We start from the raw sequence: 18,707 nt of genomic DNA, 5'->3' as shown, positions 1-18,707 counted from the left end.
GCAATAGAATCCTACTCCGATACGTCCTGCCTACAACATCTCTTGCATAGTTTGTTTTGTTATGTTGCATTGAAAGTTGCTAATATTGTGTTGATTCAATTACAATTCCCATAGTAGCACTGCAGTGTTTAAATAGGTACAATAAGCATAGACACAGTACATAACCGGGCCAAAGTGGCCAGGCAGCCAGGCAAGCCACTGCCATAGCCATACTGAATAATTTAATCTCTGTTGACACAGTTCCTAATTGAGCTGGATGCCTAATTAAGGAATGGAGACACTCTGGATGAATTAAACACATTTTCCAGATTTTGCTGCAGAGAGCCAGGGACAGCCAGGTGGGGGAGTTAGCCAGGGGAGCAGAACTCCACTGAGCCCAGAGAGCAGAGAGAACCCACTCCCCTGAAAGATATATCACAGCCGCAGTCGCCAAATAAAAACAGACACTGCTGATAGAGCCAGGATTACTCTGTGGGAGCTCACATAGCACTTCCCCCAATTCACCTTGTAACACCCCTGCCATCGTCTCCCTTTCAACACTGTTTATTTCTGTTTCATTCTGTCTTTTGTCATTGTTCCCCTCTCTATCCAATCAGCTGTTCTTCTCCTATTTTTCACACTGTCTATGTCTCATATGAGCAGCACAGCGGGTACAGAGAAAATAAATGTGAGTTAGAAAAAGAGAGTACAAAGTACACTGTGATAATCTTTTCCCCATGTCTGAACTTTGGCTGCGGTATGGTTGCAGGTAGCAGTACTGAGGGCTGTGTAGGGAGCTATGACAGGGAAGGGAGTAGGAGACACACAGGGATGGAGGGAAGAGACGCTGGTGAAAGTCAGCCGCCGTCTGACATGGCGCTGATAAGGGAAAGGTGCTCTCCCCAGGAGGAGGAGGGGGGAGGGATTTCCCGAAAGCAGAAGGCTTCGGAATGCAGCCAGCTTTAGGCAGAGTGTAGGGAGGGTTTGTGGTTAGCAATGAGATTACTGCCGCCACTGGAAGAGGGTTTCAATTTCAAATGATCCCCCCCTTTCTGTCCTCACCTCTGAGATGAAAGGCAGCTCAGCTCACCTTCACCTAGCCCAACCTCCAGTCCATACCGCCAGACAGTAAAAAAGTTCAGCCCTCTCAACCTGATTGGCTTACAGCCCTGTCAATTGCCCTTCACACCTCTGTTCATCCAACCAATCAGGGCGATTGTATGCGATGCAGGATACCGCCACCCCTCACCTTTAGTTAGTGCGTGGCATCTGCCGTCTTGAGAAGAAGGAAGTGATGTGTTGCTGAAGGACTTTTGACATGCTGTTCCTTACTGAAGTGTGTGCGTCCAGCGAATATAACCATACAATCATATAAAACATTTTCAAATGGAAACAGCTGCGTCTGTGTGTCTGTGTCTGGTGGTGACCATCAAGAGTACAGTGATGGGCCTCAACATCATGTTCTAACCAGACAGCACTATAGTGGGCAGAACCTAACCAATCAGCATTGAGTATATAGCGGGTGAGGGCATTCACAGCCGACCACTCAGACCAGCTCCAGCTAGCCGTTTTTACATGGTCTTTCGTATAGCCGGATTCTGACCTGCTATAGTTGAGATATTGAGGTGCCCTGAAGAATAGTCTATGCGTCTTGCCAAGAGACGCCTGTCACTACCTACCTCAGACCAGACCGCCACACGAAGCCGTCATGAACCTGAGGAAGAGGAGCTGCGAGGGCCTATACACCTCTCTCATCTAAGAGACTACCAGCCCTGCTCCAGGCCCCGTCTGTGGTCATGGAGTGACCACACCCTCTCCAGTTGGGAGTTGCAGAGGAAATATGAGGACCTGGGTCATGAGCAGGAAGAGCTCAGGAGGGCATACTCTAGGCCCTCCCAGCCTGAGTCACCGCCGCTACTCTCCTGACTGTCACCACTCTAGGCAACCCGGGCTAGAGCCATCGTCACTGTCGCGCCACCACAGCCGATACTCCCCTAGCTGGCCTGGCTACTCCCCTGAGAGACACTACTCCAGGCCTCCCCGGGCCCCGCTATTCACCAGATCGTGGCTCCAGGACCTCCCCGGCTGGAACCTACGTCGCATCTCCCCCGACCGACGTCCCGGTAGGCCACCCCGGCCTGAGCCACCAGATCGCCGGGTCCGCTTCCGCTGTCCAGAGTGGCCCAGCTCCCCATCAGCTCAAGACAACTCCAGAGTTCACAGTCCCCCACACCAAGGTCTGCACCCCCATCAGCCAGAGCCTCAACTAGCCATAGTTAAGGAGACTCCCGCTCCAAATCGTACTCGCCGTCGTGGAGTCGTCCTCTCCTCCCAGTGGGGATCCCCTGCTATTCGAGATAGACGCTCTGGTCCCTGAGGTTTGACTGTCTGCTACTCTGGAACCTTCAGCCACAAACATTCCGCCTGCTCTCCCTCAGGAGCCCCTCCCTGCTCCTGGCCCAGAGCCCCGCAGTGGATTATTCGCCCGCTCCTAGGATGGAGCCACAGCCTGCAGCTACTGCAGAGGTCAAGTACAGCCCAGACGTTGGTGCCCCTCCAATCACAGCCTGGTGGAATTAGCCCCTTCTGGTCTTTCAAATTCAGCCTGCGGTCACAAGGACTCAGCCCGCTCCTGCTGGCCCGTCCCCGTCAGCCCCTGCCTGGTGAGTTCCCTTCCTTCCCGGTAGGGTCAGTGTTCTCTTCCCTCCAGGTAGGGTCAGAGTTCCCTTCAGGGTCAGAGTATCCTGTTTTCTGCTCTGCCAGGTCCAAAGTATCCTACCCAGCTAGGTCCCACTTTTGCCTCGCCATCAGGTCTGCAGTCTCCTGCCCTGCAGGGATAGAAGCCCTCTGCCTTAGTTGGTATGCAGTTACCCAGCCCGGTTGGAGCCCCCTGCCCTGATAGGTCCTAAGTTAGCTGCCCCATATGCAGGTATGCAGTCTCCTGCCCTGCTTGGATTGCAGGCCCATGCTTTATTGGATATGCAGCGTCCTAGCCTGCCAGGCTTAGAGCCCCCTGCCCTTTCAGGCTCTAAGTTAAGTGCCCTGTTTGTAGGTCTGCAGTCTCCTGCTCTGCTCTGCTCAGATCGCAGCCCCCTGCCTTAGTTGGTAGGCAGTTGCCTATCCTGCCAGGTCCTTTGTAGCTCAGTTGTAGCTCCTCTGCCCTCAGTTGATGCATAGCCCCCAGCCTCAGTCGGTAAGCAGTCAGCTCTCTTAGTGCTTCACGTCAAACTTCTCGGCCTAGTTCTAGGCCCTGGGTCTCCCGTCCAGCTAGGCTCTGAGTTATCTGCTCCTCTAGGTGTGCAGTCCCTGCTTCTAGCCAGTTCGCAGCCCCCAGCCTTAGCCAGTGACCTATACTAGCGCTAGGCAATACGTTTCCTGCTCAGTTAGGTTTGCAGCCTCCCACTATACTATATAATGTATGTATTATGTATATGTATATGTATATTATTATTATATTATGTATGTATGTATGTATGTATGTATGTATGTATGTATGTATGTATGTATGTATGTATGTATGTATGTATGTAACCTTGTCTGGTCCATTCAATGCTCTGCCCATCTGCCCTGCCTGTTATGTCAGATAGGACTAGGCCCTTTCAGGACTAAGCTCCCCATTGAGGACTTTTAAGATGTGTATCCAGGGGCGGCAGTAAAATGGCCGGCCCTCTCAACCTTGATTGGCCTGCAGCCCTGTCAATCACCCATTCATACCTCTGTTCATCCAACCAATCAGGGCGCTTGGATGCGCTGCAGGACACCACATCCCTTCACATTTAGTTAGTGCCCGGCAAGTATTGTGTTACTGACAGACTTTTTACATGCTGTTCCTTACTGAAGTGTGTGCGTCCAGTGAATATAAGCACACAATCATATAAAACATCTTCAAATGGAAACATCTTTGTCTCTGTGTGTGTGTGTGTGGTGACTATCAAGAGTACAGTGATGGGCCTCAATATCATGTTCTAACCAGACAGCACTATAGTGGGCAGAACCAAACCAATCAGTATTAAGTATATAGCGGGTGAGGGCATATCCAGCTGACCGCTCCGACCAGCTCCAGCTAGCCGTTTTTACACAAACTCACCCAGAGTACACAGAGAACCAAGGAGTAAATACCTTCAACATCCTCGTTAAAGACTAATGGCGGGATTTAATCTGACACAGGTTAACAACCTGCGCAGTGAGACCCTTTTAAAGGCACATTTCCTCTAAGTTCAATCATGTGCAGGGAACGCGCTGGGATCAGTAAATTAATTTAACCAGGTGGCGAAGACCAATCATTCAAAAAGCATGGGTGCTTTAAAATAAAAGTTTGAAAGGCATAGTCTCATGCACTTTTTTATATAATTCCCCTGCCTTTAAAGTTTGTTTTATAATGTTATCAGCTCGAGCATCGTACGTGCCAGTGCTACAAATAAACCACTTTAAGCACTTAGCCAGCAAATTGATTAATATATTGTTTCTCTGTCTGTTACTGCTCACCCTTGATATCTTTTGTTTTACATTTACATTTTAGTCATTTAGCAGACGCTCTTATCCAAAGCGACTTACATGAGCAATTAGGGTTAAGTGCCTTGCTCAAGGGCACATCGACAGATTTTTCATCTAGTCGGCTCGGGGATTAGAACCAGCGACCTTTCGGTTACTGGCACAACGCTCTTAACCACTAAGCTACCTGCCGCTCTTTACAAAGTACTTACGTCTCCCTCCCACCTGAGCCCATTAACAATTACCAGCCAACTGCTTTTTCACTAATGAACAGTATTCTCTTTAACAGCTTTCAAATGTCACACAATCGAATACATGTCCACAGAGGACATGTCCACCAAGAGATGAGCCATGTAAAATGCAGACTGAGTTTCAAGTACCTTTTAATACTTTATACACGTATCGCTGCACTGTTAATGTGTTGGGTCGTGGCTAGATTCGTGAGCACTAGAAAAGTACCAGTGAGAAAGTAAAAAATACATATAAATGACTCTCTCTGTTGAATAATGGAGAAGTACCTGACATCCATCCATTGTGTAATAAAACCAGGGGCTTGATGAAGAAAAGGAAGCACGGCTGCATGGCTAAATGCTTTGCTTGGCCCTGGGTTAATTCACAGGCTTAGGTTGGTTATACTTAAAAACCAAGGTCCTCTCATTAAAAAAAAAAAAAAGAGTGAGAGAGACAGAGAGAGACAGAAAAATTGTGAGAGAAAGAGAGAGACGGGTTGTTGAGGAGGGTAGTGCTGCGCACCTTGGCCTGAATCAAGGAGCTGAACAGGCAGGTGCCATTCATTGAGAACACCACACCAAAGGCAACCTGGTGAGCAAAACAAATCTTTCAAACAGCCTTGACAAGCCTTTTGTTAAGTAGAATCGGCTTGGTTTATGATAAGCGGACTGCTTAAACCGCCTCCTTTTTCCCCAGTAACCCCAGAGCGTACGCATGAGTCAAGGGCAGGCAGGCCTTTTGTTATCTGGACAGCATGAGAGGCACACACAATTGATGATCTCTGATCTCAAACATGAAAGCCTAAGAGTCACGCCTTCAAATGCTTTAGAGCATTTTAAAAAGCAACCTGGACAGCATTTCAGTGAATGAAAGGCAATATTGACTAAAGATCAATCACATCCCGAGAAGGTATATAATTAATTCAAGCAAAATGGTATTAAACGCACACTGTGCTCAGGGAGAGGGAAAAGGGAGGCAGAGGGAAAAGGGAGGCAGAGGATCACTGAATGACTGACTGACTAATAACTCTACACAGACTCCCGGTGATGACAACAATGCAATACGAGGTGATACATCACTACGTCATCAGAGTGCGCAGCTGAACACTGTATACTAGAAACACTCGGTTTGTTATTTTAACTAAAACATGACCAATCTTTATTAAACATAAATACCAAACTTGTTTTTGCATGGATTCCGTGACACAGTTAGCTTTTAACAGCTATGACCGGTATTTCTTGTCCCGGAATCCCACTTAACTGACAGGTTAAAGAATGCTTGAAAGAACCGCTAACTTGGCTAAGCTGCTAACTTTAGCGATTAAGCTAACGAAGTTAGTCCCAGATCAGTTTTTCAATGGAGCCCTCTTTGTCTGGAGAAGTAAATGAACGGTTCCAGCGCTATATCTACTACGCTTTGTTTCGGGACAAACTGGATCACTCAGAGTTCCAATGCGGCAATTGTTTGCTTGCCGAGGATTATAGACTTGAGGTGGCTTCCTTGATCACGCAGGTCCCCAGCATACGTAAGAAACTGAGGCCCGGAGCGGATACAAACAACGAATAGTCGACGCCCTGGAGCCTGACCTTCCTGCACCTTCGTCGCTTTGGATACTGGTGTCTGCGGCCGCTATGCCTACTCCTACTTCTTCCCTACGAGTTCAAAGTCGACGTCGGCAACCTTCCGTCCCTGCTCTGGATCGAGCAGGGCTTCTCCATCTGTCGGAGGCCTGCACCATCCTGTGAAGCGTGGGAGTGGGCGGATTTCCTCGTCCTTCTCACCAGCCATGATTTTGGGCAGCTCCATGGTAAGAAATGTGACTGTTCCAGGTGCAAAAACAATGTCCTATCCCGGAGCTCGAGTAAATTACATTATTAAGCTGCTCCCGAATGTACTATGCCAGAACATGGACATTGATTCTATTGCAGTCCATGTGGGTTATAATGACATTATGAAGAGCAGCTCTGAACAGTTGAAACTGGATTTCAAAGAGCTGATTGACTCTCTGCTAGACACTAATAAAAGACCCATCATATCTGGCCCTGTGCCCTCTCTGAATTGTGGCATTGAACGCTTTAGCAGGATTATTTCTCTTCACAACTGGCTACGTGATTATTGCAGCTCAATGTGTGTAACTTTTGTGGACAATTTCGATACCTTTTGGAAACAAAACACGTTTTATAAGGAGGATGGGATCCACCCAAATCATTCCTTTCATAGCATAATCTGTTACCAGCAAGTAAATAATATCATGAACCTTGTTTCTTAAGGTACATACAGTACCAGTCAAAAGTTTGGACACACTATTCATTCAAGGGTGTTTCTTTATTTTTACTATTTTCTACATTGTAGAATAATAGTGAAGACATAAACTGTGAAATAACACATATGGAATCATGTAGTAACCCAAAAAGTGTTAAACAAATCAAATTATATTTTATATTTGAGATTCTTCAAAGTAGCCACCATTTGCCTTGATGACACCTTTGCACAATCTTGGCGTTATCTCAATGAGCTTCATGAGGTAGTCACCTGGAATACATTTCAATTAACAGGTGAGCCTTGTTAAACGTTAATTTGTGGAATATCTTTCCTTCTAAATGCGTTTGAGCCAATCAGTTGTGTGGACAAGGTAGGGGTGGTATACAGAAGATAGACCTATTTGGTAAAAGACCAAGTCCATATTATGGTAAGAACAGTTCAAATAAGCAAAGAGAAACGACAGTCCATCATTACTTTAAGACAGGAAGGTCAGTCAATACAGAACATTTCAAGAACTTTGAATGTTTCTTCAAGTGCAGTCACAAAAAACATCAAGCGGTATGATGAATCTGGCTCTCATGAGGACCGCCACAGGAAAGGAAGACCCAGAGTTACCTCTGCTGCAGAGGATAACTTCATTAGAGTTACCAGCCTCAGAAATTGCAGCCCAAATAAATGCTTCACAGAGTTCAAGTAACAGACACATCTCAACATCAACTGTTCAGAGGAGACTGCATGAATCAAGCCTTCATGGTCGAATTGCTGCCTATAAACCACTACTAAAGGACACCAATAAGAAGAAGAGACTTGTTTGGGCCCAGAAACACAAGCAATGGACATTAGACCGGTGGAAATCTGTCCATTGGTCTGATGAGTCCAAATTTGAGATTTTTGGTTCCAACCGTTGTTTCTTTGTGAGACGCAGAGTAGGTGAACGGATGATCTCCGCATGCGTGGTTCCCACCGTGAAGCATGGAGGAGGTGTGATGGAGTGGGGGTGCTTTGCTGGTGACACTGTGATTTATTTAGAATTCAAGGCACACTTAACCAGCATGGCTACCACAGCATTCTGCAGCGATATGCCATCCCATCTGGTTTGCGCTTATAATAATAATAATAATAATAATAATAATAATAATAATATGCCATTTAGCAGATGCTTTTATCCAAAGCGACTTATAGTCATGTGTGCATACATTTTTACGTATGGGTTATCCCGTGGATCGAACCCACTACCCTGGCGTTACAAGCACCATGCTCTATCAATTGAGCTACAGAGGACCACCCATACAGTGGGGAAAAAAAGTATTCAGTCAGCCACCAATTGTGCAAGTTCTCCCACTTAAAAAGATGAGAGTGGCCTGTAATTTTCATCATAGATACATGTCAACTATGACAGACAAAATGAGGAAGAAAAATCCAGAAAATCACATTGTAGGATTTTTAATGAATTTATTAGCAAATTATGGTGGAAAATAAGTATTTGGTCAATAACAAAAGTTTCTCAATACTTTGTTATATACCCTTTCTTGGCAATGACACAGGTCAAACGTTTTCTGTAAGTCTTCACAAGGTTTTCACACACTGTTGCTGGTATTTTTGGCCCATTGCTCCATACATATCTCCTCTAGAGCAGTGATGTTTTGGGGCTGTCGCTGGGCAACACGGACTTTCAACTCCCTCCAAAGATTTTCTATGGGGTTGAGATCTGGAGACTGGCTAGGCCACTCCAGGACCTTGAAATGCTTCTTACGAAGCCACTCCTTCGTTGCCCGGGCGGTGTGTTTGGGATCATTGTCATGCTGAAAGACCCAGCCACGTTTCATCTTCAATGCCCTTGCTGATGGAAGGAGGTTTTCACTATAAATCTCACGATACATGGCCCCATTCATTCTTTCCTTTACACGGATCAGTCGTCCTGGTCCCTTTGCAGAAAAACAGCCCCAAAGCATGATGTTTCCACCCCCATGCTTCACAGTAGGTATGGTGTTCTTTGGATGCAACTCAGCATTCTTTGTCCTCCAAACACGACGAGTTGAGTTTTTACCAAAAAGTTATATTTTGGTTTCATCTGACCATATGACATTCTCCCAATCCTCTTCTGGATCATCCAAATGCACTCTAGCAAACTTCAGACGGGCCTGGACATGTACTGGCTTAAGCAGGGGGACACGTCTGGCACTGCAGGATTTGAGTCCCTGGCGGCGTAGTGTGTTACTGATGGTAGGCTTTGTTACTTTGGTCCCAGCTCTCTGCAGGTCATTCACTAGGTCCCCCCGTGTGGTTCTGGGATTTTTGCTCACCGTTCTTGTGATCATTTTGACCCCACGGGGTGAGATCTTGCGTGGAGCCCCAGATCGAGGGAGATTATCAGTGGTCTTGTATGTCTTCCATTTCCTAATAATTGCTCCCACAGTTGATTTCTTCAAACCAAGCTGCTTACCTATTGCAGATTCAGTCTTCCCAGCCTGGTGCAGGTCTACAATTTTGTTTCTGGTGTCCTTTGACAGCTCTTTGGTCTTGGCCATAGTGGAGTTTGGAGTGTGACTGTTTGAGGTTGTGGACAGGTGTCTTTTATACTGATAAGTTCAAACAGGTGCCATTAATACAGGTAACGAGTGGAGGACAGAGGAGCCTCTTAAAGAAGAAGTTACAGGTCTGTGAGAGCCAGAAATCTTGCTTGTTTGTAGGTGACCAAATACTTATTTTCCACCATAATTTGCAAATAAATTCATTAAAAATCCTACAATGTGATTTTCTGGATATTTTTTTCTCATTTTGTCTGTCATAGTTGACGTGTACCTATGATGAACATTTTAAGTGGGAGAACTTGCACAATTGGTGGCTGACTAAATACTTTTTTCCCCCACTGTATGTGGGAACTCTTTCAAGACTGTTGGAAAAGCATTCCAGGTGAAGCTGGTTGAGAGAATGCCAAGAGTGTGCAAAGCTGTCATCAAGGCAAAGGGTGGTTACTTTGAAGAATCTAAAATATAAAAATATATTTTGATTTGTTTAACACTTTTTTGGTTACTACATGATTCCATATGTGTTATTTCATAGTTGTGATGTCTTCACTATTATTCTACAATGTAGAAAACAGTAAAAATAAAGAAAAACCCTTGAGTATAAATAAAATAAAATAAAATAAAAAAATGAAGAAAATGCACTCACTAACTGTAAGACGCTCTGGATAAGAGCGTCTGCTAAATGACTAAAATGTAAAATGTACAAATTAATGAGTAGGTGTGTAGCTCAGTTGGTAGAGCATGGCGCTTGCAACGCCAGGGTTGTTAGTTCGTTTCCCATGGGGGGCCAGTATGAAAATGTATGCACTCACTAACTGTAAGTTGCTCTGGATAAGAGCGTCTGCTAAATGACTAAAATGTAAATGTAAATGTGTGTCCAAACTTTTGACTGGTACTGTATGTAGCTTAAGAAACAAGGTTCATGAAATTAATAACTTACTAGTAACAGATGACATTCATATTCTGACTGTCTATGAAACTCACTTAGACAATACCTTTGATGATATAGTGGTAGCAATACAAGGTTATAACATTTACAGAAAAGACAGAAATGCCAGTGGTGGAGGTGTTGCTGTTTATATTCAGAACCACATTCCTGTAAAGATTAGAGAGGATCTCATGTTAAATACTGTTGAAGTAATAAAGCCCATTCTTGTGGGAAGCTGCTATAGACCACCAAGTGCTAACAGTCAGTATATGGATAACATATGTGAAATGCTTGATAATGTATGTGATATCAACAGAGAGGTATATTTTCTGGGTGATTTAAATATTGACTGGCTTTCATGAAGCTGCTCACTCAAGAAAAAGCTTCAAACTGTAACCAGTGCCTGCAACCTGGTTCAGGTTATCAGTCAACCTACCAGGGTAGTTACAAACAGCACAGGAATGAAATCATCAACATGTATTGATCACATCTTTACTAATGCTGCAGAAACGTGATTGAAAGCAGTATCCAGATCCATCGGCTGTAGTGACCACAATATAGTAGCCATATCTAGGAAAACCAAAGTTCCAAAGGGTGGGCCTAATATAGCGTATAAGAGGTCATACAATAAATTTTGTAGTCATTCCTATGTTGTTGATGTAAAGACTATTTGTTGGTCTGTAATGAGGAGCAAACAGACGTTGTACTTGACACATTTATAAAATTGCTTATCCCAGTTACTAATAAGCATGCACCCATTAAGAAAATGACTGTAAAAACTGTTAAATCCCTGTGGATTGCCGAGGAATTGAAAAATGTTATGGTTGAGAGGGATGAGCCAAAAGGAATGGCAAATAAGTCTGGCTGCACAACCAATTGGCAAACGTACTGCAAATTGAAAAATCATGTGACTAAACTGAATAAAAAGAAGAAGAAACTACACTATGAAACAAAGATAAATGACATAAAGAATGATAGTAAAAAGCTTTGGAGCACCTTCAATTAAATTTGGGAAAAAAGGCAAACTCAGCTCCATCGTTCATTGAAAAAGATGGCTCATTCATCACAAAACTGACTGATATTGCCAACTACTTTAATTAGATTTTTTCTTCGCAAGATTAGCAAACCAAGTCATGATATGCCAGCAACAAACGCTGACACTACACATCCAAGTATATCTGAACAAATTATGAAAGACAAGAATTGCAATTTTGAATTCAGTAAAGTGAGTGTGGAAGAGCGGATGATATTGCCACTCCTATTTGTCATATCCTCAATTTAAGCCTACTAGAAAGTGTGTGCACTCAGGCCTGGTGGGAAGCAAAAGTCATTCCGCTACCCAAGAATAGTAAAGCTCCCTTTACTGGCTCAGATAGCCAACCAATCAGCCTGTCACCAACCCTTAGTAAAGTTTTGGGAAAAATTGTGTTTGACCAGATACAATGCTATTTTATAGTAAACAAATTGACAACAGACTTTCAGCATGCTTATAGGGAAAGACATACAACAAGCACAGCACTTAAACAAATGACTGATGATTGGCTGAGAGAAATTGATGATAAAAAGATTGTGGGGGCTGTTTTGTTAGACTTCAATGCGGCTTTTGACATTATCGATCATAGTTTGCTTCTGGAAAAACTTGTGTTATGGCTTTACACCCCCCTGCTATATTGTGGATAAAGAGTTACCTGTCTAACAAAACACAGAGGGTGTTCTTTAATGGAAGCCTCTCCAACATCATCCAGGTAGAATCAGGAATTCCCCAGGGCAGCTGTCTAGGCCCCTTATTTTTTTCAATCTTTACTAATGACATTACTTTGAGTAAAGCCAGTGTGTCCCAGTCAAAACAGTTCGCTGCTCTGGCACCCCAATGGTGGAACAAGCTCCCTCACGACGCCAGGACAGCGGAGTCACTCACCACCTTCCGGAGACATTTGAAACCCCACCTCTTTAAGGAATACCTGGGATAGGATAAAGTAATCATTCTACCCCCCCCTTACCCCAACCCCCCCACTTTACAAAAAAAAATTGTAAAGTGGTTATCCCACTGGCTATAGGGTGAATGCACCAATTTGTAAGTCGCTCTGGATAAGAGCGTCTGCTAAATGACGTAAATGTAAATGTAAATGTATGCGGATGACTCAACACTATACAACGTCAGCTACTAAAAAAAATGTATGCACGCATGACTGTAAGTCGCTTTGGATAAAAGCGTCTGCTAAATGGCATATTATTATTATTATATTATTACTACAGCGAGTGAAATCACTGCAACACTTAACAAAAAGCTGCAGTTAGTTTCAAAACGGGTGGCAAGGAATAAGTTAGTCCTAAATATGTCAAAAACTAAAAGCAATGCATTTGGGACAAATCATTCACTAAATCATTAACTAAATCTTGTAATAAATAATGTGGAAATTGAGCAAATTGAGGTGACTAAACTGCTTGGAGTAACCCTGGATTGTAAACTGTCATGGTCAAAACATATTGGTACAACAGTAGCTAAGATGGGGAGAAGTCTGTCCATAATAAATCTCTGCTCTACGTTCTTAACAGCACCATCAACAAGGCAGGTCCTACAGGTTCTAGTTTTGTCGCACCTGGACTACTGTTTAGTCGTGTGGTCAGGTGCCACAAAGAGGGACTTAGGAAAATTGCAATTGGCTCAGAACAGGGCAGCACGGCTGGCCCTTGGATGTACACAGAGAGCAAACATTAATAATATGCATGTCAATCTCTCCTGGCTCAAAGTGGAGGAGAAATTGACTTCATCACTACTTCTATTTGTGAGAGGTACTGACATGTTGAAATCACAGAGCTGTCTGTTTAAATGACTAGCACACAGCTCAGACACCCATGCATACCCCACAAGACAAGCCACCAGAGGTATCTTCACAGTCCAGAACAGACTATGGGAGGCGCACAGTACTACATAGAGCCATGACTACATGGAACTCTATTCTACATCAGTTAACTGATGCAAGCAGTATAATCAGATTTTAAAAAACAGATAAAAATACACCTTATGGAACAGCGGGGACTGTGAAGCAACACAAACATAGGCACAGACACATGCATACACACACATGATAACATACGCACTATCCACACACGTACCACATGGATTTTGTGATTGTAGATATGTGGTAGAAGAGTAGGGGCCTGAGGGCACACACTTAGTGTGTTGTGAAATCTGTTATGAATGTATTGTAATGTTTTTAAAATGGTATATCTGCCTTAATTTTGCCGGACCCCAGGAAGAGTAGCTGCTGCCAAAAATATCACATGCGCATACACACAATAATACCTCTGGCAGGCTGATTCCCTCTTTCTTCATGAAGTAATGCTTCTTGAACTCATAATAGGTGTTGTACTGGTTCCAGGACTGCAGAAAGTCAAACCTGTGTTGGAGATAGAAACACACAAGATGTACAGCCATTATATTGAACAAATAGTACATTGTGAGCCATCCTCCTTTATTCAGCAAAGAGAAGAGCAGAAATAGTCTGTTTCTGCTCTTTCTGCTTACCTCGGGTCATTCTTGACGCGGACGCTGGTCTCGAACTTGACACCGTTCCTAGCTACGTACTCAGCCAGCTTGTCAATAACCGGTTGGATGTCAGGGGGAGGGGGAATGATGGCCGGCGCTGCCACAGCAACTGGAGCCTGGGACCGCGAACTGATTGAAGCGGGAAAGATGAGTGAGTGGAGAGAGAGAGAGCGAGAGAGAGAAAGTTGTTTAGCAATGCATCACATTATGTGGGGAAAAATAGGTAGTATGAGGATTGAGAAAAAATATTTCCACTTCTCTCCAATAAGTGTCCACACCACACACCTGGTCTCTGGTATGACAGCAGCAGGTACAACAGGAGCAGGAGGGGTTGAGAGGCGGACTGGGACCTGGCTGGGAACTGGAGTTGGTGGTGGGATCATGGGAACTGTAGTTGGTGGTGGGATAATGGGAAATGTAGTCGGAGGAGCCGTGTAGATGAACCGTGTGGTTGGCTCAGGAGGTGGAGTGGTCCCTGGAGGAGGCGGGGCTCCAGAGTAAGAGGGCGTGGCCAGCATGCTGCCAGAGGGCAGGGAGCTGTAGTAAGCGTTGGCATCTATCCCTGGGGGAGGCGGAGCCAGGCAGTAGTTCCCATCAGGTAGCATGCAGTACCCATAATACATTGCTGCCATGTTAGCTGTGGAGAGGTCAGAGAGAGAGAGGATATGATCAATTTACATCTCACAATAGCTCACGGCTCAAAAAGGAATTCATGCCAATACTTCAATTGCATGTGTTTTTGCGTGCCTCCCTATTAACAAGCAGACGTGTAAGTCAGCACTGGATGAGACAGGCCTGCTTACTGTCTTAGAGTGTGTGTGTGCGCTGCAGTGCCGAGTGGGGTAACGTGTATATATATATATATACAGTGGGGAGAACAAGTATTTGATACACTGCCGATTTTGCAGGTTTTCCTACTTACAAAGCATGTAGAGGTCTGTAATTTTTATCAAAGGTACACTTCAACTGTGAGAGACGGAATCTAAAACAAAAATCCAGAAAATCACATTGTATGATTTTTAAGTAATTAATTTGCATTTTATTGCATGACATAAGTATTTGATCATCTATCAACCAGTAAGAATTCCGGCTCTCACAGACCTGTTCATTTTTCTTTAAGAAGCCCTCCTGTTCTCCACTCATTACCTGTATTAACTGCACCTGTTTGAACTCGTTACCTGTATAAAAGACACCTGTCCACACACTCAATCAAACAGACTCCAACCTCTCCACAATGGCCAAGACCAGAGAGCTGTGTAAGGACATCAGGGATAAAATTGTAGACCTGCACAAGGATGGGATGGGCTACAGGACAATAGGCAAGCAGCTTGGTGAGAAGGCAACAACTGTTGGCGCAATTATTAGAAAATGGAAGAAGTTCAAGATGACGGTCAATCACCCTCGGTCTGGGGCTCCATGCAAGATCTCACCTCGTGGGGCATCAATGATCATGAGGAAGGTGAGGGATCAGCCCAGAACTACACGGCAGGACCTGGTCAATGACCTGAAGAGAGCTGGGACCACAGTCTCAAAGAAAACCATTAGTAACACACTACGCCATCATGGATTAAAATCCTGCAGCGCACGCAAGGTCCCCCTGCTCAAGACAGCGCATGTCCAGGCCCGTCTGAAGTTTGCCAATGACCATCTGGATGACCCAGAGGAGGAATGGGAGACGGTCATGTGGTCTGATGAGACAAAAATAGAGCTTTTTGGTCTAAACTCCACTCGCCGTGTTTGGAGGAAGAAGAAGGATGAGTACAACCCCAAGAACACCATCCCAACCGTGAAGCATGGAGGTGGAAACTTCAGTCTTTGGGGATGCTTTTCTGCAAAGGGGACAGGACGACTGCACCGTATTGAGGGGAGGATGGATGGGGCCATGTATCGCAAGATCTTGGCCAACAACCTCCTTCCCTCAGTAAGAGCATTGAAGATGGGTCGTGGCTGGGTCTTCCAGCATGACAACAACCCGAAACACACAGCCAGGGCAACTAAGGACTGGCTCCGTAAGAAAGCTTCTCAAGGTCCTGGAGTGGCCTAGCCAGTCTCCAGATCTGAACCCAATAGAACATATTTGGAGGGAGCTGAAAGTCCGTATTGCCCAGAGACAGCCCCGAAACCTGAAGGATCTGGAGAAGGTCTGTATGGAGGAGTGGGCCAAAATCCCTGCTGCAGTGTGTGCAAACCTTGTCAAGACCTACAGGAAACGTATGATCTCTGTAATTGCAAACAAAGGTTTCTGTACCAAATATTAAGTTCTGCTTTTCTGATGTATCAAATACTTATGTCATGCAATAAAATGCAAATGAATTACTTAAAAATCATACAATGTGATTTTCTGGATTTTTGTTTTAGATTCCGTCTCTCACAGTTGAAGTGTACCTATGATAAAAATTACACACCTCTACATGCTTTGTAAGTAGGAAAACCTGCAAAATCGGCAGTGTATCAAATACTTGTTCTCCCCACTGTATGTGTATACAGTGGGGAAAAAAAGTATTTAGTCAGCCACCAATTGTGCAAGTTCTCCCACTTAAAAAGATGAGAGAGGCCTGTAATTTTCATCATAGGTACACGTCAACTATGACAGACAAAATGAGAAAAAAAAATCCAGAAAATCACATTGTAGGATTTTTAATTAATTTATTTGCAAATTATGGTGGAAAAAAAGTATTTGGTCAATAACAAAAGTTTCTCAATACTTTGTTATATACCCTTTGTTGGCAATGACACAGGTCAAATGTTTTCTGTAAGTCTTCACAAGGTTTTCACACAATGTTGCTGGTATTTTGGCCCATTCCTCCATGCAGATCTCCTCTAGAGCAGTGATGTTTTGGGGCTGTCGCTGGGCAACACAGACTTTCAACTCCCTCCAAAGATTTTCTATGGGGTTGAGATCTGGAGACTGGCTAGACCACTCCAGGACCTTGAAATGCTTCTTACGAAGCCACTCCTTCGTTGCCCGGGCGGTGTGTTTGGGATCATTGTCATGCTGAAAGACCCAGCCACGTTTCATCTTCAATGCCCTTGCTGATGGAAGGAGGTTTTCACTCAAAATCTCACGATACATGGCCCCATTCATTCTTTCCTTTACGGATCAGTCGTCCTGGTCCCTTTGCAGAAAAACAGCCCCAAAGCATGATGTTTCCAACCCCATGCTTCACAGTAGGTATGGTGTTCTTTGGATGCAATTCAGCATTCTTTGTCCTCCAAACACGACGAGTTGAGTTTTTACCAAAAAGTTCTATTTTGGTTTCATCTGACCATATGACATTCTCCCAATCCTCTTCTGGATCATCCAAATGCACTCTAGCAAACTTCAGACGGGCCTGGACATGTACTGGCTTAAGCTGGGGGACACGTCTCGCACTGCAGGATTTGAGTCCCTGGCGGCGTAGTGTGATACTGATGGTAGGCTTTGTTACTTTGGTCCCAGCTCTCTGCAGGTCATTCACTAGGTCCCCCCGTGTGGTTCTGGGATTTTTGCTCACCGTTCTTGTGATCATTTTGACCCCACGGGGTGAGATCTTGCGTGGAGCCCCAGATCGAGGGAGATTATCAGTGGTCTTGTATGTCTTCCATTTCCTAATAATTGCTCCCACAGTTGATTTCTTCAAACCCAGCTGCTTACCTATTGCAGATTCAGTCTTCCCAGCCTGGTGCAGGTCTACAATTTTGTTTCTGGTGTCCTTTAACAGCTCTTTGGTCTTGGCCATAGTGGAGTTTGGAGTGTGACTGTTTGAGGTTGTGGACAGGTGTCTTTTATACTGATAACAAGTTCAAACAGGTGCCATTAATACAGGTAACGAGTGGAGGACAGAGGAGCCTCTTAAAGAAGAAGTTACAGGTCTGTGAGAGCCAGAAATCTTGCTTGTTTGTAGGTGACCAAATACTTATTTTCCACCATAATTTGCAAATAAATTCATTAAAAATCCTACAATGTGATTTTCTGGATTTTTTTTCCTCAATTTGTCTGTCATAGTTGACGTGTACCTATGATGAAAATTACAGGCCTCTCTCATCTTTTTAAGTGGGAGAACTTGCACAATTGGTGACTGACTAAATACTTTTTTTCCCCACTGTATATATATATATATATATATATATATTTAGGTCTGACCTCATTGCTAATAGGATCTTAGCCTCGCTCACAGAGGACTCCTCGCTCAACTCCAAACTGATAGAAATTAAAATGTTTAATAATCTATTCCTGATTGCCGTCCAATTAATAAAATGTACTTTGTCAGTTGAGGATGGGGAAAAAATGGGGAACAAAAATAATAATTTCTTCCAGTCTTTTGTCCAACAAGAATAATTAGGATCAGCTTGTTGGAAATCATAATGCGTGTAAAAGCGGATATCAAAAACAATTAGCAAAGACTCATTTCCAAAGCCTATCATTACAATCACACTTCCCATTTCGGACTCAATCAAGCATATCAGCAGCTCAGAGAAAGTAATTTACAGCAGGAATAAGAAATCATACTTGCACACCGTCCGGTATCAACACAGTCAAGTTATGAATAAAACAACTGACGGATTAACTCATAAGTGTTCAGATTATATTTTCAAATATAATGGCGTTTTTCCTATTTTGTTGCATTACAACCTGTAATTTAAATGGATTTTTATTTGGATTTCATGTAATGGACATACACAAAATAGTCCAAATTGGTGAAGTGAAATGAAAAAAATTACTTGTTTCAAAAAATTATAAGAAATTAATTATGGAAAA

General features: G+C 44.0%; 1 protein-coding gene across 3 annotated transcripts in view; it reads right to left on the bottom strand.

The window, feature by feature from the left end:
* The window catches only part of LOC121583493 (splicing factor, suppressor of white-apricot homolog), a 172,686-nt gene that overhangs the window by 87,358 nt on the left and 66,621 nt on the right, over positions 1–18,707 (bottom strand). For all 3 annotated transcript variants that reach the window (XM_045225112.1, XM_045225111.1, XM_045225113.1), the window contains 3 exons: positions 14,255–14,606; positions 13,949–14,098; positions 13,727–13,820 (listed from right to left, as the gene is read on the bottom strand). In XM_045225112.1, coding sequence (XP_045081047.1) covers positions 13,727–13,820; positions 13,949–14,098; positions 14,255–14,606 — 596 coding nt within the window. The remainder of the gene's footprint in view (positions 1–13,726; positions 13,821–13,948; positions 14,099–14,254; positions 14,607–18,707) is intronic.

The sequence above is a fragment of the Coregonus clupeaformis genome, chromosome 15 (assembly GCF_020615455.1).
Source record: "Coregonus clupeaformis isolate EN_2021a chromosome 15, ASM2061545v1, whole genome shotgun sequence".
Lineage (NCBI taxonomy): Eukaryota > Metazoa > Chordata > Actinopteri > Salmoniformes > Salmonidae > Coregonus > Coregonus clupeaformis.
The sequence above is the reverse complement of the archived record's forward strand: the minus strand, read 5'-3'. Positions and strand labels throughout refer to the sequence as shown.